General features: G+C 32.7%; 1 protein-coding gene across 1 annotated transcript; it reads left to right on the top strand.

Annotated features, from left to right (window-relative positions):
* Window positions 1-12,841: 12,841 nt before the first annotated feature.
* LOC142225284 (uncharacterized) lies at window positions 12,842-18,148 on the top strand. The gene has a single exon (XM_075295059.1). The coding sequence runs from the start codon at window positions 12,842-12,844 to the stop codon at window positions 18,146-18,148; it is 5,307 nt and encodes a 1,768-aa protein (XP_075151174.1).
* The last annotated feature ends 3,273 nt before the right edge of the window (window positions 18,149-21,421 follow it).

Here is a 21,421-nt window from a genome sequence, read left to right as displayed (position 1 = left end):
TGAAAAACTTAAATTGGCCATATCTCCTTAAATATGCGTCCTAGAGCCAAAAGGAGGTTAATTCGTGACCATACACCAAAAATCAAAATTTTGATGAAAATCCTAAAAAAATCAAATTTTTTATATGAAAAACTTAAATTGGCTATATCTCCTTAAATATGCGTCCTAATGCCAAAAGGACCTTAATTCATGACCACCCCCCAAAAATCAAAATTTTGATGAAAATCCTCAAAAAATCAAATTTTTTATATGGAAAACTTAAATTGGCCATATCTCCTTAAATATGCGTCCTAGAGCCAAAAGGAGGTTAATTCGTGACCAAACCCCAAAAATCAAAATTTTGATGAAAATCCTAAAAAAATCAAATTTTTTATATGAAAAACTTAAATTGGCCATATCTCCCTAAATATGCGTCCTAGAGCCAAAAGGACCTTAATTCATGACCACCCCCAAAAATCAAAATTTTGATGAAAATCCTAAAAAAATCAAATTTTTTATATGAAAAACTTAAATTGGCCATATCTCCTTAAATATGCGTCCTAGAGCCAAAAGGACCTTAATTCATGACCACACCCAAAAAATCAAAATTTTGATGAAAATCCTCAAAAATCAAATTTTTTATATGAAAAACTTAAATTGGCCATATCTCCTTAAATATGCGTCCTAGAGCCAAAAGGAGGTTAATTCGTGACCACGCCCCAAAAATCAAAATTTTGATGCAAAACCTCAAAAAATCAAATTTTTTTATATGAAAAACTTAAATTGGCCATATCTCCTTAAATATGCGTCCTAGAGCCAAAAGGACCTTAATTCATGACCACCCCCAAAAAATCAAAATTTTGATGAAATTCCTCAAAAAATCAAATTTTTTATATGAAAAACTTAAATTGGCCATATCTCCTTAAATATGCGTCCTAGAGCCAAAAGGAGGTTAATTCGTGACCATACACCAAAAATCAAAATTTTGATGAAAATCCTAAAAAAATCAAATTTTTTATATGAAAAACTTAAATTGGCTATATCTCCTTAAATATGCGTCCTAATGCCAAAAGGACCTTAATTCATGACCACCCCCCAAAAATCAAAATTTTGATGAAAATCCTCAAAAAATCAAATTTTTTATATGGAAAACTTAAATTGGCCATATCTCCTTAAATATGCGTCCTAGAGCCAAAAGGAGGTTAATTCGTGACCAAACCCCAAAAATCAAAATTTTGATGAAAATCCTAAAAAAATCAAATTTTTTATATGAAAAACTTAAATTGGCCATATCTCCCTAAATATGCGTCCTAGAGCCAAAAGGACCTTAATTCATGACCACCCCCAAAAATCAAAATTTTGATGAAAATCCTAAAAAAATCAAATTTTTTATATGAAAAACTTAAATTGGCCATATCTCCTTAAATATGCGTCCTAGAGCCAAAAGGACCTTAATTCATGACCACACCCAAAAAATCAAAATTTTGATGAAAATCCTCAAAAATCAAATTTTTTATATGAAAAACTCAAAAATCAAATTTTTTATATGAAAAACTTTTTTATATGAAAAACTTTTTTATATGAAAAACTCCTTAAATATGCGTCCTAGAGCCAAAAGGAGGTTAATTCGTGACCACGCCCCAAAAATCAAAATTTTGATGCAAAACCTCAAAAAATCAAATTTTTTTATATGAAAAACTTAAATTGGCCATATCTCCTTAAATATGCGTCCTAGAGCCAAAAGGAGGTTAATTCGTGACCATACACCAAAAATCAAAATTTTGATGAAAATCCTAAAAAAATCAAATTTTTTATATGGAAAACTTAAATTGGCCATATCTTCTTAAATATGGGTCCTAGAGCCAAAAGGAGGTTAATTCGTGACCACCCCCAAAAAATCAAAATTTTGATGAAAATCCTCAAAAAATCAAATTTTTTATATGAAAAACTTAAATTGGCCATATCTCCTTAAATATGCGTCCTAGTGCCAAAAGGACCTTAATTCATGACCACCCCCCAACAATCAAAATTTTGATGAAAAACCTCAAAAAATCAAATTTTTTATATGAAAAACTTAAATTGGCCATATCTTCTTAAATATGCGTCCTAGAGCCAAAAGGACTTTAATTCATGACCACCCCCCAAAAACCAAAATTTTGATGAAAATCCTCAAAAAATCAAATTTTTTATATGAAAAACTTAAATTGGCCATATCTCCTTAAATATGCGTCCTAGAGCCAAAAGGAGGTTAATTCGTGACCACCCCCAAAAATCAAAATTTTGATGAAAAACCTCAAAAAATCAAATTTTTTATATGAAAAACTTAAATTGGCCATATCTCCTTAAATATCCGCCCTAGAGCCAAAAGGACTTTAATTCATGACCACCCCCCAAAAATCAAAATTTTGATGAAAAACCTCAAAAAATCAAATTTTTTTATATGAAAAACTTAAATTGGCCATATCTCCTTAAATATGCGTCCTAGAGCCAAGAGGACCTTAATTCATGACCACCCCCCCAAAAATCAAAATTTTGATGAAAATCCTAAAAAAATCAAATTTTTTATATGAAAAACTTAAATTGGCCATATCTCCTTAAATATGCGTCCTAGAGCCAAAAGGAGGTTAATTCGTGACCACCCCCCAAAAATCAAAATTTTGATGAAAATCCTAAAAAAATCAAATTTTTTATATGAAAAACTTAAATTGGCCATATCTCCTTAAATATGCGTCCTAGAGCCAAAAGGAGGTTAATTCGTGACCAAACCCCAAAAATCAAAATTTTGATGAAAATCCTAAAAAAATCAAATTTTTTATATGAAAAACTTAAATTGGCCATATCTCCTTAAATATGCGTCCTAGAGCCAAAAGGACCTTAATTCATGACCACCCCACCAAGAACCAAATTTTGATGAAAATCCTCAAAAAATCAAATTTTTTATATGAAAAACTTAAATTGGCCATATCTCCTTAAATATGCGACCTAGAGCCAAAAGGAGGTTAATTCGTGACCACGCCCCAAAAATTAAAATTTTGTTGAAAAACCTCAAAAAATCAAATTTTTTATATGAAAAACTTAAATTGGCCATATCTCCTTAAATATGCGTCCTAGAGCCAAAAGGACCTTAATTCATGACCACCCCACCAAGAACCAAATTTTGATGAAAATCCTCAAAAAATCAAATTTTTTATATGAAAAACTTAAATTGGCCATATCTCCTTAAATATGCGTCCTAGAGCCAAAAGGAGGTTAATTCGTGACCAAACCCCAAAAATCAAAATTTTGATGAAAATCCAAAAAAAAATCAAATTTTTTGTATGAAAAACTTAAATTGGCCATATCTCCTTAAATATGCGTCCTAGAGCCAAAAGGACCTTAATTCATGACAACCCCCCAAAAATCAAAATTTTGATGAAAATCCTCAAAAAATCAAATTTTTTATATGAAAAACTTAAATTGGCCATATCTCCTTAAATATGCGTCCTAGAGCAAAAAGGACCTTAATTCATGACCACCCCCAAAAAATCAAAATTTTGATGAAAATCCTCAAAAAATCAAATTTTTTATATGAAAAACTTAAATTGGCCATATCTCCTTAAATATGCGTCCTAGAGCCAAAAGGACCTTAATTCGTGACCACCCCCCAAAAATCAAAATTTTGACGAAAATCCTCAAAAAATCAAATTTTTTATATGAAAAACTTAAATTGACCATATCTCCTTAAATATGCGTCCTAGAGCCAAAAGGAGGTTAATTCGTGACCAAACCCCAAAAATCAAAATTTTGATGAGAATCCTAAAAAAATCAAATTTTTTATATGAAAAACTTAAATTGGCCATATCTCCTTCAATATGCGTCCTAGAGCCAAAAGGACCTTAATTCATGACCACCCCACAAAAATCAAAATTTTGATGAAAATCCTCAAAAAATCAAAATTTTTATATGAAAAACTTAAATTGGCCATATCTCCTTAAATATGCGTCCTAGAGCCAAAAGGACCTTAATTCATGACCACCCCCCAAAAATCAAAATTTTGATGAAAATCCTCAAAAAATCAAATTTTTTATATGAAAAACTTAAATTGGCCATATCTCCTTAAATATGCGTCCTAGAGCCAAAAGAAGGTTAATTCGTGACCAAACCCCAAAAATCAAAATTTTGATGAAAATCCTCAAAAAATCAAATTTTTTATATGAAAAACTTAAATTGGCCATATCTCCTTAAATATGCGTCCTAGAGCCAAAAGGAGGTTAATTCGTGACCACGCCCCAAAAATCAAAATTTTGATGAAAAACCTCAAAAAATCAAATTTTTTATATGAAAAACTTAAATTGGCCATATCTCCTTAAATATGCGTCCTAGAGCCAAAAGGACCTTAATTCATGACCACCCCCAAAAAATCAAAATTTTGATGAAAATCCTCAAAAAATCAAATTTTTTATATCAAAAACTTAAATTGGCCATATCTCCTTAAATATGCGTCCTAGAGCCAAAAGGAGGTTAATTCGTGACCAAACCCCAAAAATCAAAATTTTGATGAAAATCCTAAAAAAATCAAATTTTTTATATGAAAAACTTAAATTGGCCATATCTCCTTAAATATGCGTCCTAGAGCCAAAAGGACCTTAATTCATGACCACCCCCCAAAAATCAAAATTTTGATGAAAATCCTCAAAAAATCAAATTTTTTATATGAAAAACTTAAATTGGCCATATTTCCTTAAATATGCGTCCTAGAGCCAAAAGGAGGTTAATTCGTGACCACGCCCCAAAAATCAAAATTTTGATGAAAAACCTCAAAAAGTCAAATTTTTTATATGAAAAACTTAAATTGGCCATATCTCCTTAAATATGCGTCCTAGAGCCAAAAGGACCTTAATTCATGACCACCCCCCAAAAATCAAAATTTTGATGAAAATCTTCAAAAAATCAAATTTTTTATATGAAAAACTTAAATTGGCCATATCTCCTTAAATATGCGTCCTAGAGCCAAAAGGACCTTAATTCATGACCACCCCCAAAAAATCAAAATTTTGATGAAAATCCTCAAAAAATCAAATTTTTTATATGAAAAACTTAAATTGGCCATATCTCCTTAAATATGCGTCCTAGAGCCAAAAGGAGGTTAATTCGTGACCAAACCCCAAAAATCAAAATTTTGATTAAAAACCTCAAAAAATCAAATTTTTTATATGAAAAACTTAAATTGGCCATATCTCCTTAAATATGCGTCCTAGAGCCAAAAGGACCTTAATTCATGACCACCCCCCAAAAATCAAAATTTTGATGAAAAACCTCAAAAAATCAAATTTTTTTATATGAAAAACTTAAATTGGCCATATCTCCTTAAATATGCGTCCTAGAGCCAAAAGGACCTTAATTCATGACCACACCCAAAAACTCAAAATTTTGATGAAAATCCTCAAAAATCAAATTTTTTATATGAAAAACTTAAATTGGCCATATCTCCTTAAATATGCGTCCTAGAGCCAAAAGGAGGTTAATTCGTGACCACGCCCCAAAAATCAAAATTTTGATGAAAAACCTCAAAAAATCAAATTTTTTTATATGAAAAACTTAAATTGGCCATATCTCCTTAAATATGCGTCCTAGAGCCAAAAGGACCTTAATTCATGACCACCCCCAAAAAATCAAAATTTTGATGAAATTCCTAAAAAAATCAAATTTTTTATATGAAAAACTTAAATTGGCTATATCTCCTTAAATATGCGTCCTAATGCCAAAAGGACCTTAATTCATGACCACCCCCCAAAAATCAAAATTTTGATGAAAATCCTCAAAAAATCAAATTTTTTATATGGAAAACTTAAATTGGCCATATCTCCTTAAATATGCGTCCTAGAGCCAAAAGGAGGTTAATTCGTGACCAAACCCCAAAAATCAAAATTTTGATGAAAATCCTAAAAAAATCAAATTTTTTATATGAAAAACTTAAATTGGCCATATCTCCCTAAATATGCGTCCTAGAGCCAAAAGGACCTTAATTCATGACCACCCCCAAAAATCAAAATTTTGATGAAAATCCTAAAAAAATCAAATTTTTTATATGAAAAACTTAAATTGGCCATATCTCCTTAAATATGCGTCCTAGAGCCAAAAGGACCTTAATTCATGACCACACCCAAAAAATCAAAATTTTGATGAAAATCCTCAAAAATCAAATTTTTTATATGAAAAACTTAAATTGGCCATATCTCCTTAAATATGCGTCCTAGAGCCAAAAGGAGGTTAATTCGTGACCACGCCCCAAAAATCAAAATTTTGATGCAAAACCTCAAAAAATCAAATTTTTTTATATGAAAAACTTAAATTGGCCATATCTCCTTAAATATGCGTCCTAGAGCCAAAAGGACCTTAATTCATGACCACCCCCAAAAAATCAAAATTTTGATGAAATTCCTCAAAAAATCAAATTTTTTATATGAAAAACTTAAATTGGCCATATCTCCTTAAATATGCGTCCTAGAGCCAAAAGGAGGTTAATTCGTGACCATACACCAAAAATCAAAATTTTGATGAAAATCCTAAAAAAATCAAATTTTTTATATGAAAAACTTAAATTGGCTATATCTCCTTAAATATGCGTCCTAATGCCAAAAGGACCTTAATTCATGACCACCCCCCAAAAATCAAAATTTTGATGAAAATCCTCAAAAAATCAAATTTTTTATATGGAAAACTTAAATTGGCCATATCTCCTTAAATATGCGTCCTAGAGCCAAAAGGAGGTTAATTCGTGACCAAACCCCAAAAATCAAAATTTTGATGAGAATCCTCAAAAAATCAAATTTTTTATATGAAAAACTTAAATTGGCCATATCTCCTTAAATATGCGTCCTAGAGCCAAAAGGACCTTAATTCATGACCACCCCCAAAAATCAAAATTTTGATGAAAATCCTAAAAAAATCAAATTTTTTATATGAAAAACTTAAATTGGCCATATCTCCTTAAATATGCGTCCTAGAGCCAAAAGGACCTTAATTCATGACCACCCCCCAAAAATCAAAATTTTGATGAAAATCCTCAAAAAATCAAATTTTTTATATGAAAAACTTAAATTGGCCATATCTCCTTAAATATGCGTCCTAGAGCCAAAAGGACCTTAATTCATGACCACCCCCAAAAAATCAAAATTTTGATGAAAATCCTCAAAAAATCAAATTTTTTATATGAAAAACTTAAATTGGCAATATCTCCTTAAATATGCGTCCTAGAGCCAAAAGGACCTTAATTCATGATCACCCTCAAAAAATCAAAATTTTGATGAAAATCCTCAAAAAATCAAATTTTTTATATGAAAAACTTAAATTGGCCATATCTCCTTAAATATGCGTCCTAGAGCCAAAAGGACCTTAATTCGTGACCACCCCCCAAAAATCAAAATTTTGATGAAAATCCTCAAAAAATCAAATTTTTTATATGAAAAACTTAAATTGGCCATATCTCCTTAAATATGCGTCCTAGAGCCAAAAGGAGGTTAATTCGTGACCGCGCCCCAAAAATCAAAATTTTGATGAAAAACCTCAAAAAATCAAATTTTTTATATGAAAAACTTAAATTGGCCATATCTCCTTAAATATGCGTCCTAGAGCCAAAAGGAGGTTAATTCGTGACCAAACCCCAAAAATCAAAATTTTGATGAAAAACCTCAAAAAGTCAAATTTTTTATATGAAAAACTTAAATTGGCCATATCTCCTTAAATATGCGTCCTAGAGCCAAAAGGACCTTAATTCATGACCACACCCAAAAAATCAAAATTTTGATGAAAATCCTCAAAAAATAAAATTTTTTATATGAAAAACTTAAATTGGCCATATCTCCTTAAATATGCATCCTAGAGCCAAAAGGAGGTTAATTCGTGACCACGCCCCAAAAATCAAAATTTTGATGAAAAACCTCAAAAAATCAAATTTTTTTATATGAAAAACTTAAATTGGCCATATCTCCTTAAATATGCGTCCTAGAGCCAAAAGGACCTTAATTCATGACCACACCCAAAAAATCAAAATTTTGATGAAAATCCTCAAAAAATCAAATTTTTTGTATGGAAAACTTAAATTGGCCATATCTCCTTAAATATGCGTCCTAGAGCCAAAAGGACCTTAATTCGTGACCACCCCCCAAAAAATCAAAATTTTGATGAAAATCCTCAAAAAATCAAATTTTTTATATGAAAAACTTAAATTGGCCATATTTCCTTAAATATGCGTCCTAGAGCCAAAAGGAGGTTAATTCGTGACCACGCCCCAAAAATCAAAATTTTGATGAAAAACCTCAAAAAATCAAATTTTTTATATGAAAAACTTAAATTGGCCATATCTCCTTAAATATGCGTCCTAGAGCCAAAAGGACCTTAATTCATGACCACCCCCCAAAAATCAAAATTTTGATGAAAATCCTCAAAAAATCAAATTTTTTATATGAAAAACTTAAATTGGCCATATCTCCTTAAATATGCGTCCTAGAGCCAAAAGGACCTTAATTCATGACCACCCCCAAAAAATCAAAATTTTGATGAAAATCCTCAAAAAATCAAATTTTTTATATGAAAAACTTAAATTGGCCATATCTCCTTAAATATGCGTCCTAGAGCCAAAAGGACCTTAATTCGTGACCACCCCCCAAAAATCAAAATTTTGATGAAAATCCTCAAAAAATCAAATTTTTTATATGAAAAACTTAAATTGGCCATATCTCCTTAAATATGCGTCCTAGAGCCAAAAGGAGGTTAATTCGTGACCACGCCCCAAAAATCAAAATTTTGATGAAAAACCTCAAAAAATCAAATTTTTTTATATGAAAAACTTAAATTGGCCATATCTCCTTAAATATGCGTCCTAGAGCCAAAAGGAGGTTAATTCGTGACCATGCCCCAAAAATCAAAATTTTGATGAAAATCCTAAAAAAATCAAATTTTTTATATGAAAAACTTAAATTGGCTATATCTCCTTAAATATGCGTCCTAATGCCAAAAGGACCTTAATTCATGACCACCCCCCAAAAATCAAAATTTTGATGAAAATCCTCAAAAAATCAAATTTTTTATATGGAAAACTTAAATTGGCCATATCTCCTTAAATATGCGTCCTAGAGCCAAAAGGACCTTAATTCATGACCACCCCCAAAAATCAAAATTTTGATGAAAATCCTAAAAAAATCAAATTTTTTATATGAAAAACTTAAATTGGCCATATCTCCTTAAATATGCGTCCTAGAGCCAAAAGGACCTTAATTCGTGACCACCCCCCAAAAATCAAAATTTTGACGAAAATCCTCAAAAAATCAAATTTTTTATATGAAAAACTTAAATTGACCATATCTCCTTAAATATGCGTCCTAGAGCCAAAAGGAGGTTAATTCGTGACCAAACCCCAAAAATCAAAATTTTGATGAGAATCCTAAAAAAGTCAAATTTTTTATATGAAAAACTTAAATTGGCCATATCTCCTTAAATATGCGTCCTAGAGCCAAAAGGACCTTAATTCATGACCACCCCACAAAAATCAAAATTTTGATGAAAATCCTGAAAAAATCAAAATTTTTATATGAAAAACTTAAATTGGCCATATCTCCTTAAATATGAGTCCTAGAGCCAAAAGGACCTTAATTATGACCACCCCCCAAAAATCAAAATTTTGATGAAAATCCTCAAAAAATCAAATTTTTTATATGAAAAACTTAAATTGGCCATATCTCCTTAAATATGCGTCCTAGAGCCAAAAGGACCTTAATTCATGACCACACCCAAAAAATCAAAATTTTGATGAAAATCCTCAAAAATCAAATTTTTTATATGAAAAACTTAAATTGGCCATATCTCCTTAAATATGCGTCCTAGAGCCAAAAGGAGGTTAATTCGTGACCACGCCCCAAAAATCAAAATTTTGATGAAAAACCTCAAAAAATCAAATTTTTTTATATGAAAAACTTAAATTGGCCATATCTCCTTAAATATGCGTCCTAGAGCCAAAAGGACCTTAATTCATGACCACCCCCAAAAAATCAAAATTTTGATGAAATTCCTCAAAAAATCAAATTTTTTATATGAAAAACTTAAATTGGCCATATTTCCTTAAATATGCGTCCTAGAGCCAAAAGGACCTTAATTCGTGACCACCCCCCAAAAATCAAAATTTTGATGAAAATCCTCAAAAAATCAAATTTTTTATATGAAAAACTTAAATTGGCCATATCTCCTTAAATATGCGTCCTAGAGCCAAAAGGAGGTTAATTCGTGACCGCGCCCCAAAAATCAAAATTTTGATGAAAAACCTCAAAAAATCAAATTTTTTATATGAAAAACTTAAATTGGCCATATCTCCTTAGATATGCGTCCTAGAGCCAAAAGGACCTTAATTCATGACCACCCCCAAAAAATCAAAATTTTGATGAAAATCCTAAAAAAATCTAATTTTTTATATGAAAAACTTAAATTGGCCATATCTCCTTAAATATGCGTCCTAGAGCCAAAAGGAGGTTAATTCGTGACCAAACCCCAAAAATCAAAATTTTGATGAAAAACCTCAAAAAGTCAAATTTTTTATATGAAAAACTTAAATTGGCCATATCTCCTTAAATATGCGTCCTAGAGCCAAAAGGACCTTAATTCATGACCACACCCAAAAAATCAAAATTTTGATGAAAATCCTCAAAAAATAAAATTTTTTATATGAAAAACTTAAATTGGCCATATCTCCTTAAATATGCGTCCTAGAGCCAAAAGGAGGTTAATTCGTGACCACGCCCCAAAAATCAAAATTTTGATGAAAAACTTCAAAAAATCAAATTTTTTTATATGAAAAACTTAAATTGGCCATATCTCCTTAAATATGCGTCCTAGAGCCAAAAGGACCTTAATTCATGACCACACCCAAAAAATCAAAATTTTGATGAAAATCCTCAAAAAATCAAATCTTTTATATGGAAAACTTAAATTGGCCATATCTCCTTAAATATGCGTCCTAGAGCCAAAAGGACCTTAATTCGTGACCACCCCCCAAAAAATCAAAATTTTGATGAAAATCCTCAAAAAATAAAATTTTTTATATGAAAAACTTAAATTGGCCATATTTCCTTAAATATGCGTCCTAGAGCCAAAAGGAGGTTAATTCGTGACCACGCCCCAAAAATCAAAATTTTGATGGAAAACCTCAAAAAATCAAATTTTTTATATGAAAAACTTAAATTGGCCATATCTCCTTAAATATGCGTCCTAGAGCCAAAAGGACCTTAATTCATGACCACCCCCCAAAAATCAAAATTTTGATGAAAATCCTCAAAAAATCAAATTTTTTATATGAAAAACTTAAATTGGCCATATCTCCTTAAATATGCGTCCTAGAGCCAAAAGGACCTTAATTCATGACCACCCCCAAAAAATCAAAATTTTGATGAAAATCCTCAAAAAATCAAATTTTTTATATGAAAAACTTAAATTGGCCATATCTCCTTAAATATGCGTCCTAGAGCCAAAAGGACCTTAATTCGTGACCACCCCCCAAAAATCAAAATTTTGATGAAAATCCTCTGTTTTGAGAAACCACTGTGCGAGCAAAATTGTCCAAATAATTAGCAGCAGAAATATATGCAGCGACAGCAGCAGCATCAAATTCCCAAAGCATTGGTGCATCGCTATGCGTGCTCTCATCTACGAATTTGTACACTGTTAGAAAAATATGTTTTTCATATGTTCCGATATAAACAAAATGTGTTTCAGGCACAATTTTTAAACACAATATATTTAAGTGCAAACATGTAATGTTCCTAAACTAACACAAAATGTTTGGGACACATATATTAATATGTTAGAATATATATTGTTTGGGGCATGAATGTTTCATAAAAATAATATGCGTGAATGTAAACATATATAAATTTACAAATTTCGAATAAACATATATATGTTGTGATACTTTATTCAGAGAGCGACAGAGAGAGAGAGAGTTAGTATAGAGAAAGAAATAGAGATGGAAACCGGGAGGGTTGAATAAAAAGATATCAACATAACACAGCGAGAGAATGAAATGAGAGCAATTTCTGTGAAACCGCTTGTATGTTGTTTCGGAAAACTGTTTTATAATATGGCCAAAAATTTGGTATGCTTAAGTCTAAATATTATTTAATTTGAATAGTAGATTGAGTATTCGGAATAAAGAGAATAGACATTCGGAACCGAGAAAATAGACATTTGAAAAAAAAAACAGCATATTTGTATGACAGAAAAGCATATACTATTTTTGGACTCAAAATGCTTCCAAACATATAATATGCTCACATAATACAAACATATTAATGTTTCGGCGGTATCCAATAATATATGTGCTTCCTGCAAAATATGTTTGGAACATATGTTAGAGAAGCGATTTTTTTTGAGGGTGTATGTACATCGCTGTGTGTATGATTTTTACATTGCTAGCTAAATTGCAATTGTCAACCAAACATACCTACATGCATTGTATTGTTAAGGGCCATAAAATCTAGCGGTGTAACCAAAAAGAAAACGATCAATGCAATATACATACAAACATTTCATTTGCATATTGAATTTTGATTTTTAGTTTTTAGTTGCCAAGCAGAATTCAAATAAAACCAATTCGATCGCAAACTTTAAAAATTTCGTAGTTTTATTTTTTCGCACTAGCCTGTAAAAAAGCTTACAGGCTCTAACATTTGGTGACCCCGACGTGATCCTCCAAAGCATTTCGTCGATAATTGATATCAATTTGGATATTAATTTACTCCTTTGGTTGGATTTCACGATTTTTCCATTCGTTAAAAAAATCAATTCGGATTTTGTACCAAAAAAGTTGTGATTTTGGCTTGTAAAAATTTACATAATTATGCCCAAAAATACCATGTCGTCAATTAATGAAAGTGGAAAAGAAGGGTCTGATATGACCCAATGTCTTAATCGAGTTGCCTCTATTGGTAAACAGTTGGCCGATATAAATGCTCGTTTGACTCCAGAAGAATTAAATAATATGGATGATTCAGACCTTATCGTTCGCCTTGATTACGTCGAAAATTTGCATTCTCGTTTCGATCAGTCCATTGTATCCCTCGAAGAAAGTGGCGAAGGAGATGTGGACCACTCCATTCGTTCAGAATTTTTAACATCCTTCTTCGAAGTCAAAGCAAAAATTAAGCGTAAGTTGAATACAAGTCGCAGCGCTCCATGCCATCCCCCATCATCAACACTTCGACAATTTTCGTTGGATGAACCCCCAATTGTACGTAGAAGCAGATTGCCTGAGCTAAAACTTCCCCAGTTCAGCGGCGCATATACTGATTGGCCCGATTTCTTTGCCATGTTTACCACTGTGGTAGCTAATGACATGGAAATTACAAAATTAGAAAAATTCCAGCATCTCCGTGCATGTTTAGTTGGATCTGCGCTGGATGCAATTTCATCTTTGGAACCATCAGACGCAAGCTACGACGAAGCTATAAAATTGTTAAAAAATAGATTTGATAACAAGCTTCTTAACTTTCAGGCACATATTAAAGAAATATTTGCACTTAAGCCTGTCATCAAGGGTTCTGCCTCAAGTCTTCGACAACTGAGCGACAAACTGAACGCACATATGAGGGCTCTTGGAACAATGTGCAAGAAAGATGAAATAGCGGACGGACTCCTCATTTATTTAGTCACTTCGAAGCTCGATACTCCAACACAAGCCAAATGGGAAGAAGGCCTCCAAAACGATCAGCTGCCAACATGGTCATCTATGACAAACTTTCTTGACAAACGGTGTCGAATGCTCGAAAATCTGGAACACTCATCAATATTGAAAGTACCCACTCAAATGGTAAATAAAAAATCTAATAACATTCGAAGCTCACTTGTGACATCTGGAAATGCACTCCAAATTTGTAACTTTTGTGACGGTAAGGATCATTTAATTACAAATTGCTCTAAGTTCTCAAATCTTTCGCCAACATTGCGTTTTAAAGAGGCTAAAAAGCTAGATCTCTGCCTTAATTGCTTAAGAAAAGGCCATCGACTTTCAAAATGTAAATCTAGTACATGTCGACATTGCGCTATGAAGCATCATTCATTATTACATATGGAGAATAGCATCTCAGAGAATTTTGCATTACAACAAACCTCCAATCACCCAACTAACCATCCACAAACAACAACTCCCCAAACTGCAACAATTTCCCAATCCTCTCTTGTTTCATTTAACCCATCGCAACAACCCACAGGCTCTCTTTCAAATAATGATGTTTTATTAGCTACGGCCATCATTCTGGTAAAAAATAAATTTGGTACCTTTGTTCCCTGCCGAGCAATTTTAGATTCGGCTTCTCAGTTAAACTTCATTACCAGCCGTTTTGCTGCTCAAGCCCAACTTAAATTAAATCCATCACAATTTTCTATATCTGGTATTGGAGAGGGTAATTTAGTAGCTGACAAATCCGTAGAAATTTTGATCAAATCTTGCCATAATAATTATTCTGCTTCCTTTGTTGCCGTTGTTATTCCAACAATAACAGAATATCAACCTAATCCAAATATTGATGTAAACCAAATGAAAATTCCCCAAAATGTAAGCTTAGCTGATCCAGAATTTTACAAAAAGGGTAGAATTGATATTTTAATTGGAGCCGGTCTCTTTTTTGATCTAATGAGTGTGGGTCAAATAAGATGCGCAAACACTTCAACAATTTTGCAAAAAACTCAGCTGGGTTGGGTGGTATCGGGGGGAGGATCCAGCTTATCAAAGTCATACTCATTAGCAGTGGCGGGTAAAACCCATTCAAATATGACAAATGAAAATTTGGAAGATATTCTTAAAAGTTTCTGGGAAGTAGAACACAACTTCGAAAAGAGCTCAAAACAGTCGATAGACGATATTTTTTGTGAAGAACATTTTAAGAAAAATACTTCGCGTTTGAAATCTGGAGCATATTCTGTTGTTTTACCAAAAAACCAAAACTTTAATGAACTTGGCGAATCTTATAATCGCGCCCTCAAGCGTTTTATGAATCTTGAGAACAAGCTCAAAAAGATGCCACAAACTAAGGAAAAGTATATTGCCTTCATGAATGAATATGCCCAGTTAGAACATATGTCGCCAATTGTATCTATGCCCAAATCAACAAAAACGTATTTTCTTCCCCACCATTGTGTTCATAAGGAAGATAGTACAACAACAAAGCTTAGAGTTGTCTTCGATGGTTCGGCTAAAACAACAACAGGTTTATCACTTAACGACACCCTACATTCGGGACCAACCATCCAATCGAAACTTTTTGACATACTAATTCGATTTCGTTTCTTTAAAATTGCCCTGAGTGGGGATATATGCAAAATGTATCGGTGTGTTTATGTCACACACCCAGATGATTACCTACAATGCATTTTATGGAGAAATGACCCACAAAACGAAATTCAAATTTACAAATTAAACACCGTTACATACGGAACAAAACCTGCAGCATTTCTCGCAATTCGTACGATGCATCAGCTTTCTATAGATGAAGAAGATTCTTTCCCGCTAGGTGCAGAAATTGTCAGGCGTGACTTTTATGTCGATGATTTGATATCGGGCGGAAATTCAGTGGCCGAAGTTAATGAAATTAGGAAGCAAGTTTCTCATCTATTACAAAAAGGCAATTTTCAAATAAGGAAATGGTGCTCAAATGACTGCTCTGTTTTAGATGAAGTGCCACTTGCTGATCGTGAGACCTTCCTGGAATTTCATGATGGCACGGATATAACTAAGACGTTAGGACTGGTATGGAATCCAGACCTAGACAACTTTGTTTTTACATTTTCGCACATTAGTGACAACAAGCCAATATCTAAAAGAAATATTTTATCATCCATCGCCCGATTTTATGACCCGCTGGGACTAGTTGGACCTATAATAACAAGGGCTAAAGTTTTTATGCAAATGCTATGGAAGGATAAATTAGAGTGGGATGAAAGTTTGCCCCAGCATTTGCACTCAGTTTGGCAGCAATACGTATCTACATTTAATCTTGTTGATAAATTTATATTTCCAAGATTTGTTTCCATTGCAGGCTCCAGTGTTCAAATCCACGCATTTTGCGATGCCAGCCTTTCTGCATATGGAGCTTGTGTGTATGCGAGATCAGAATTGCAAGGCCAGGTGAAAATTGTGTTGCTATGCTCAAAATCGCGTGTAGCCCCATTGAAGGTTCTAACAATACCTAAGTTAGAGTTATCTGCTGCAGCGCTGCTTGCAGAACTTTTACAAACGATTTCATCTGCGCTTGGTACTGAATACCAGTATCACTGTTGGACTGATTCAATGATCGTTTTGTCATGGCTTCGGGAGGAATCATCCAACTATAACATATTCGTCGCTAACAGAGTAAGTCTTATACAAAAGATAACAAAAAATATGATATGGCACCATGTTCCGACGGCATTCAATCCAGCCGATATTTTGTCAAGAGGAGCTACTCCTGAAGAACTCCTTAAATCCAGTCTATGGAAAGAGGGTCCAGATTTTTTGACTAAAGGTCCAGAGCTATGGCCAAAATCTTTTAACTTCATTGCAAATCTTCCAGAACGTCGTCGTGTTGCCCTATTAATCTCATCAAATTATGATTTATCGATTACATGCAAATACGCCAACTCATTTCCTAAGATTCAACGTACATTTGCTTACGTGTTTAGATTTTTGAATTCCATAAAAATGAAAAGTTTTGGAAAATTGTCAGAATACGAAATAAAGATGGGTACATATCTATTGATTCGAAATATACAGCGAACTAATTTTACCATGGAGTTCAAGGCTTTAAGAAAAAATGAAAATATACCATCATCCAGTAAACTTTTTTCACTTTCGCCCTTTTTGGATTCAAATGGATTGATCAGAGTAGGCGGACGTTTGCAGAATTCAATTTTGTCGTTTGAAGCACAACACCCAATTATAATACCAAAATCACATCCCGTCACTTCATCGTTGATTATGCATTACCATCAAAATTTATTGCATGCTGGGGCACAATGTTTACTCGCCAACATTCGTCAGAAATATTGGCCCATTGGAGGCAGAAAATATGTAAGTGCAGTTATAAATAAATGCATTCGATGCTTTCAAATTAAGCCAACAATAGCCGAACACTTAATGGGAAGTTTGCCAGAAGAACGGGTGAAGCCAAGTAGAGCATTTCAAGTAACTGGACTAGATTTTTGTGGACCGTTTTATTATAAGTCGGAAGTAAGGAATCGACCTCCTATAAAATCGTATGTTTGTATATTTGTGTGTTTCACAACAAAGGCGACACACTTAGAACTAGTGCCAGACTTATCAACTTCATCTTTTTTATTGTCGCTCAAAAGATTTGTTTCAATTCGTGGAAAGCCAAAAACTATCTGGTCTGATAATGCCACAAATTTTGTAGGGGCAAAAAACGAATTAGCAGACCTTCGGCAGTTATTTTTCGACCAATGGCAAATGGAGAGAATTTACACTCAGTGCTTGGAGGATGAAATTGAGTGGAAATTTATACCTCCTCGTTCACCACACTTCGGCGGCCTTTGGGAGGCCGCAGTGAAGTCGGCTAAGTACCATTTTTACCGCACCGTCGGCAAAAACATTTTAACATTCGATGAATTGCGAACCTTGATATGTCAAATTTCAGCAATACTAAATTTTCGACCATTGATTCCACTTACAGATGATCCAAATGATTTAGAAGTATTGACCCCCGGTCACTTTTTAGTAGGTGCACCACTAACAAGTTTTCCAGAACCTGACATCGGCAGTTTGAATATAAACACCTTATCTAGATGGCAAAAGGTTTGCTATATACAACAAATTTTTTGGAAAAAGTGGAGCTGTTCATATTTAAACCTATTGCAAGAACGTACGAAATGGAAGAGCAGCAAAAATAATATTGCAACTGGGGCTATGGTTCTCGTGAAAGACGATAATCTTCCACCACTAAAATGGAAAATGGGTCGGATTGTGGAAACTATATGTGGCAGTGATGGCATAGTGAGAGTCGCTATTGTTAAGACTTCCAATGGTGTTTCACGTCGTTCGGTGTCCAAACTAGCCCCTTTACCCATCGAAGATAACGCTGTTGAAAGTCAAAGCCTTCCAACGGGGGGAGGATGTTTTGAGAAACCACTGTGCGAGCAAAATTGTCCAAATAATTAGCAGCAGAAATATATGCAGCGACAGCAGCAGCATCAAATTCCCAAAGCATTGGTGCATCGCTATGCGTGCTCTCATCTACGAATTTGTATGTACATCGCTGTGTGTATGATTTTTACATTGCTAGCTAAATTGCAATTGTCAACCAAACATACCTACATGCATTGCATTGTTAAGGGCCATAAAATCTAGCGGTGTAACCAAAAAGAAAACGATCAATGCAATATACATACAAACATTTCATTTGCATATTGAATTTTGATTTTTAGTTTTTAGTTGCCAAGCAGAATTCAAATAAAACCAATTCGATCGCAAACTTTAAAAATTTCGTAGTTTTATTTTTTCGCACTAGCCTGTAAAAAAGCTTACAGGCTCTAACATCCTCAAAAAATCAAATTTTTTATATGAAAAACTTAAATTGGCCATATCTCCTTAAATATGCGTCCTAGAGCCAAAAGGAGGTTAATTCGTGACCACGCCCCAAAAATCAAAATTTTGATGAAAAACCTCAAAAAATCAAATTTTTTTATATGAAAAACTTAAATTGGCCATATCTCCTTAAATATGCGTCCTAGAGCCAAAAGGACCTTAATTCATGACCACACCCAAAAAATCAAAATTTTGATGAAAATCCTCAAAAATCAAATTTTTTATATGAAAAACTTAAATTGGCCATATCTCCTTAAATATGCGTCCTAGAGCCAAAAGGAGGTTAATTCGTGACCACGCCCCAAAAATCAAAATTTTGATGAAAAACCTCAAAAAATCAAATTTTTTTATATGAAAAACTTAAATTGGCCATATCTCCTTATATATGCGTCCTAGAGCCAAAAGGACCTTAATTCATGACCACCCCCAAAAAATCAAAATTTTGATGAAATTCCTCAAAAAATCAAATTTTTTATATGAAAAACTTAAATTGGCCATATCTCCTTAAATATGCGTCCTAGAGCCAAAAGGACCTTAATTCATGACCACCCCCAAAAAATCAAAATTTTGATGAAAATCCTAAAAAAATCAAATTTTTTATATGAAAAACTTAAATTGGCTATATCTCCTTAAATATGCGTCCTAATGCCAAAAGGACCTTAATTCATGACCACCCCCCAAAAATCAAAATTTTGATGAAAATCCTCAAAAAATCAAATTTTTTATATGGAAAACTTAAATTGGCCATATCTCCTTAAATATGCGTCCTAGAACCAAAAGGAGGTTAATTCGTGACCACCCCCCAAAAATCAAAATTTTGATGAAAATCCTCAAAAAATCAAATTTTTTATATGAAAAACTTAAATTGGCCATATCTCCTTAAATATGCGTCCTAGAGCCAAAAGGACCTTAATTCATGACCACCCCCAAAAATCAAAATTTTGATGAAAATCCTAAAAAAATCAAATTTTTTATATGAAAAACTTAAATTGGCCATATCTCCTTAAATATGCGTCCTTGAGCCAAAAGGACCTTAATTCGTGACCACCCCCAAAAAATCAAAATTTTGATGAAAATCCTCAAAAAATCAAATTTTTTATATGAAAAACTTAAATTGGCCATATCTCCTTAAATATGCGTCCTAGAGCCAAAAGGAGGTTAATTCGTGACCAAACCCCAAAAATCAAAATTTTGATGAAAATCCTCAAAAAATCAAATTTTTTATATGAAAAACTTAAATTGGCCATATCTCCTTAAATATGCGTCCTAGAGCCAAAAGGACCTTAATTCATGACCACACCCAAAAAATCAAAATTTTGATGAAAATCCTCAAAAATCAAATTTTTTATATGAAAAACTTAAATTGGCCATATCTCCTTAAATATGCGTCCTAGAGCCAAAAGGAGGTTAATTCGTGACCACGCCCCAAAAATCAAAATTTTGATGAAAAACCTCACAAAATCAAATTTTTTTATATGAAAAACTTAAATTGGCCATATCTCCTTAAATATGCGTCCTAGAGCCAAAAGGACCTTAATTCATGACCACCCCCAAAAAATCAAAATTTTGATGAAATTCCTCAAAAAATCAAAGTTTTTATATGAAAAACTTAAATTGGCCATATCTCCTTAAATATGCGTCCTAGAGCCAAAAGGAGGTTAATTCGTGACCATACACCAAAAATCAAAATTTTGATGAAAATCCTAAAAAAATCAAATTTTTTATATGAAAAACTTAAATTGGCTATATCTCCTTAAATATGCGTCCTAATGCCAAAAGGACCTTAATTCATGACCACCCCCCAAAAATCAAAATTTTGATGAAAATCCTCAAAAAATCAAATTTTTTATATGGAAAACTTAAATTGGCCATATCTCCTTAAATATGCGTCCTAGAGCCAAAAGGAGGTTAATTCGTGACCAAACCCCAAAAATCAAAATTTTGATGAGAATCCTAAAAAAATCAAATTTTTTATATGAAAAACTTAAATTGGCCATATCTCCTTAAATATGCGTCCTAGAGCCAAAAGGACCTTAATTCATGACCACCCCCAAAAATCAAAATTTTGATGAAAATCCTAAAAAAATCAAATTTTTTATATGAAAAACTTAAATTGGCCATATTTCCTTAAATATGCGTCCTAGAGCCAAAAGGAGGTTAATTCGTGACCACCCCCCAAAAATCAAAATTTTGATGAAAAACCTCAAAAAATCAAATTTTTTATATGAAAAACTTAAATTGGCCATATCTCCTTAAATATGCGTCCTAGAGCCAAAAGGACCTTAATTCATGACCACCCCCAAAAAATCAAAATTTTGATGAAAATCCTCAAAAAATCAAATTTTTTATATGAAAAACTTAAATTGGCCATATCTCCTTAAATATGCGTCCTAGAGCCAAAAGGACCTTAATTCGTGACCACCCCCCAAAAATCAAAATTTTGATGAAAATCCTCAAAAAATCAAATTTTTTATATGAAAAACTTAAATTGGCCATATCTCCTTAAATATGCGTCCTAGAGCCAAAAGGAGGTTAATTCGTGACCACGCCCCAAAAATCAAAATTTTGATGAAAAACCTCAAAAAATCAAATTTTTTATATGAAAAACTTAAATTGGCCATATCTCCTTAAATATGCGTCCTAGAGCCAAAAGGACCTTAATTCATGACCACCCCCAAAAAATCAAAATTTTGATGAAAATCCTAAAAAAATCTAATTTTTTATATGAAAAACTTAAATTGGCCATATCTCCTTAAATATGCGTCCTAGAGCCAAAAGGAGGGTAATTCGTGACCAAACCCCAAAAATCAACATTTTGATGAAAAACCTCAAAAAGTCAAATTTTTT

Source organism: Haematobia irritans, chromosome 2, assembly GCF_050003625.1.
Source record: "Haematobia irritans isolate KBUSLIRL chromosome 2, ASM5000362v1, whole genome shotgun sequence".
In the NCBI taxonomy this organism is placed as follows: domain Eukaryota; kingdom Metazoa; phylum Arthropoda; class Insecta; order Diptera; family Muscidae; genus Haematobia; species Haematobia irritans.
The sequence above is the reverse complement of the archived record's forward strand: the minus strand, read 5'-3'. Positions and strand labels throughout refer to the sequence as shown.

What these genes read in the sequence shown, in the direction of transcription:
- LOC142225284 (XM_075295059.1), top strand. Translation starts at nt 12,842, where the DNA reads ATGCCCAAAAATACCATGTCGTCAATTAATGAAAGTGGAAAAGAAGGG.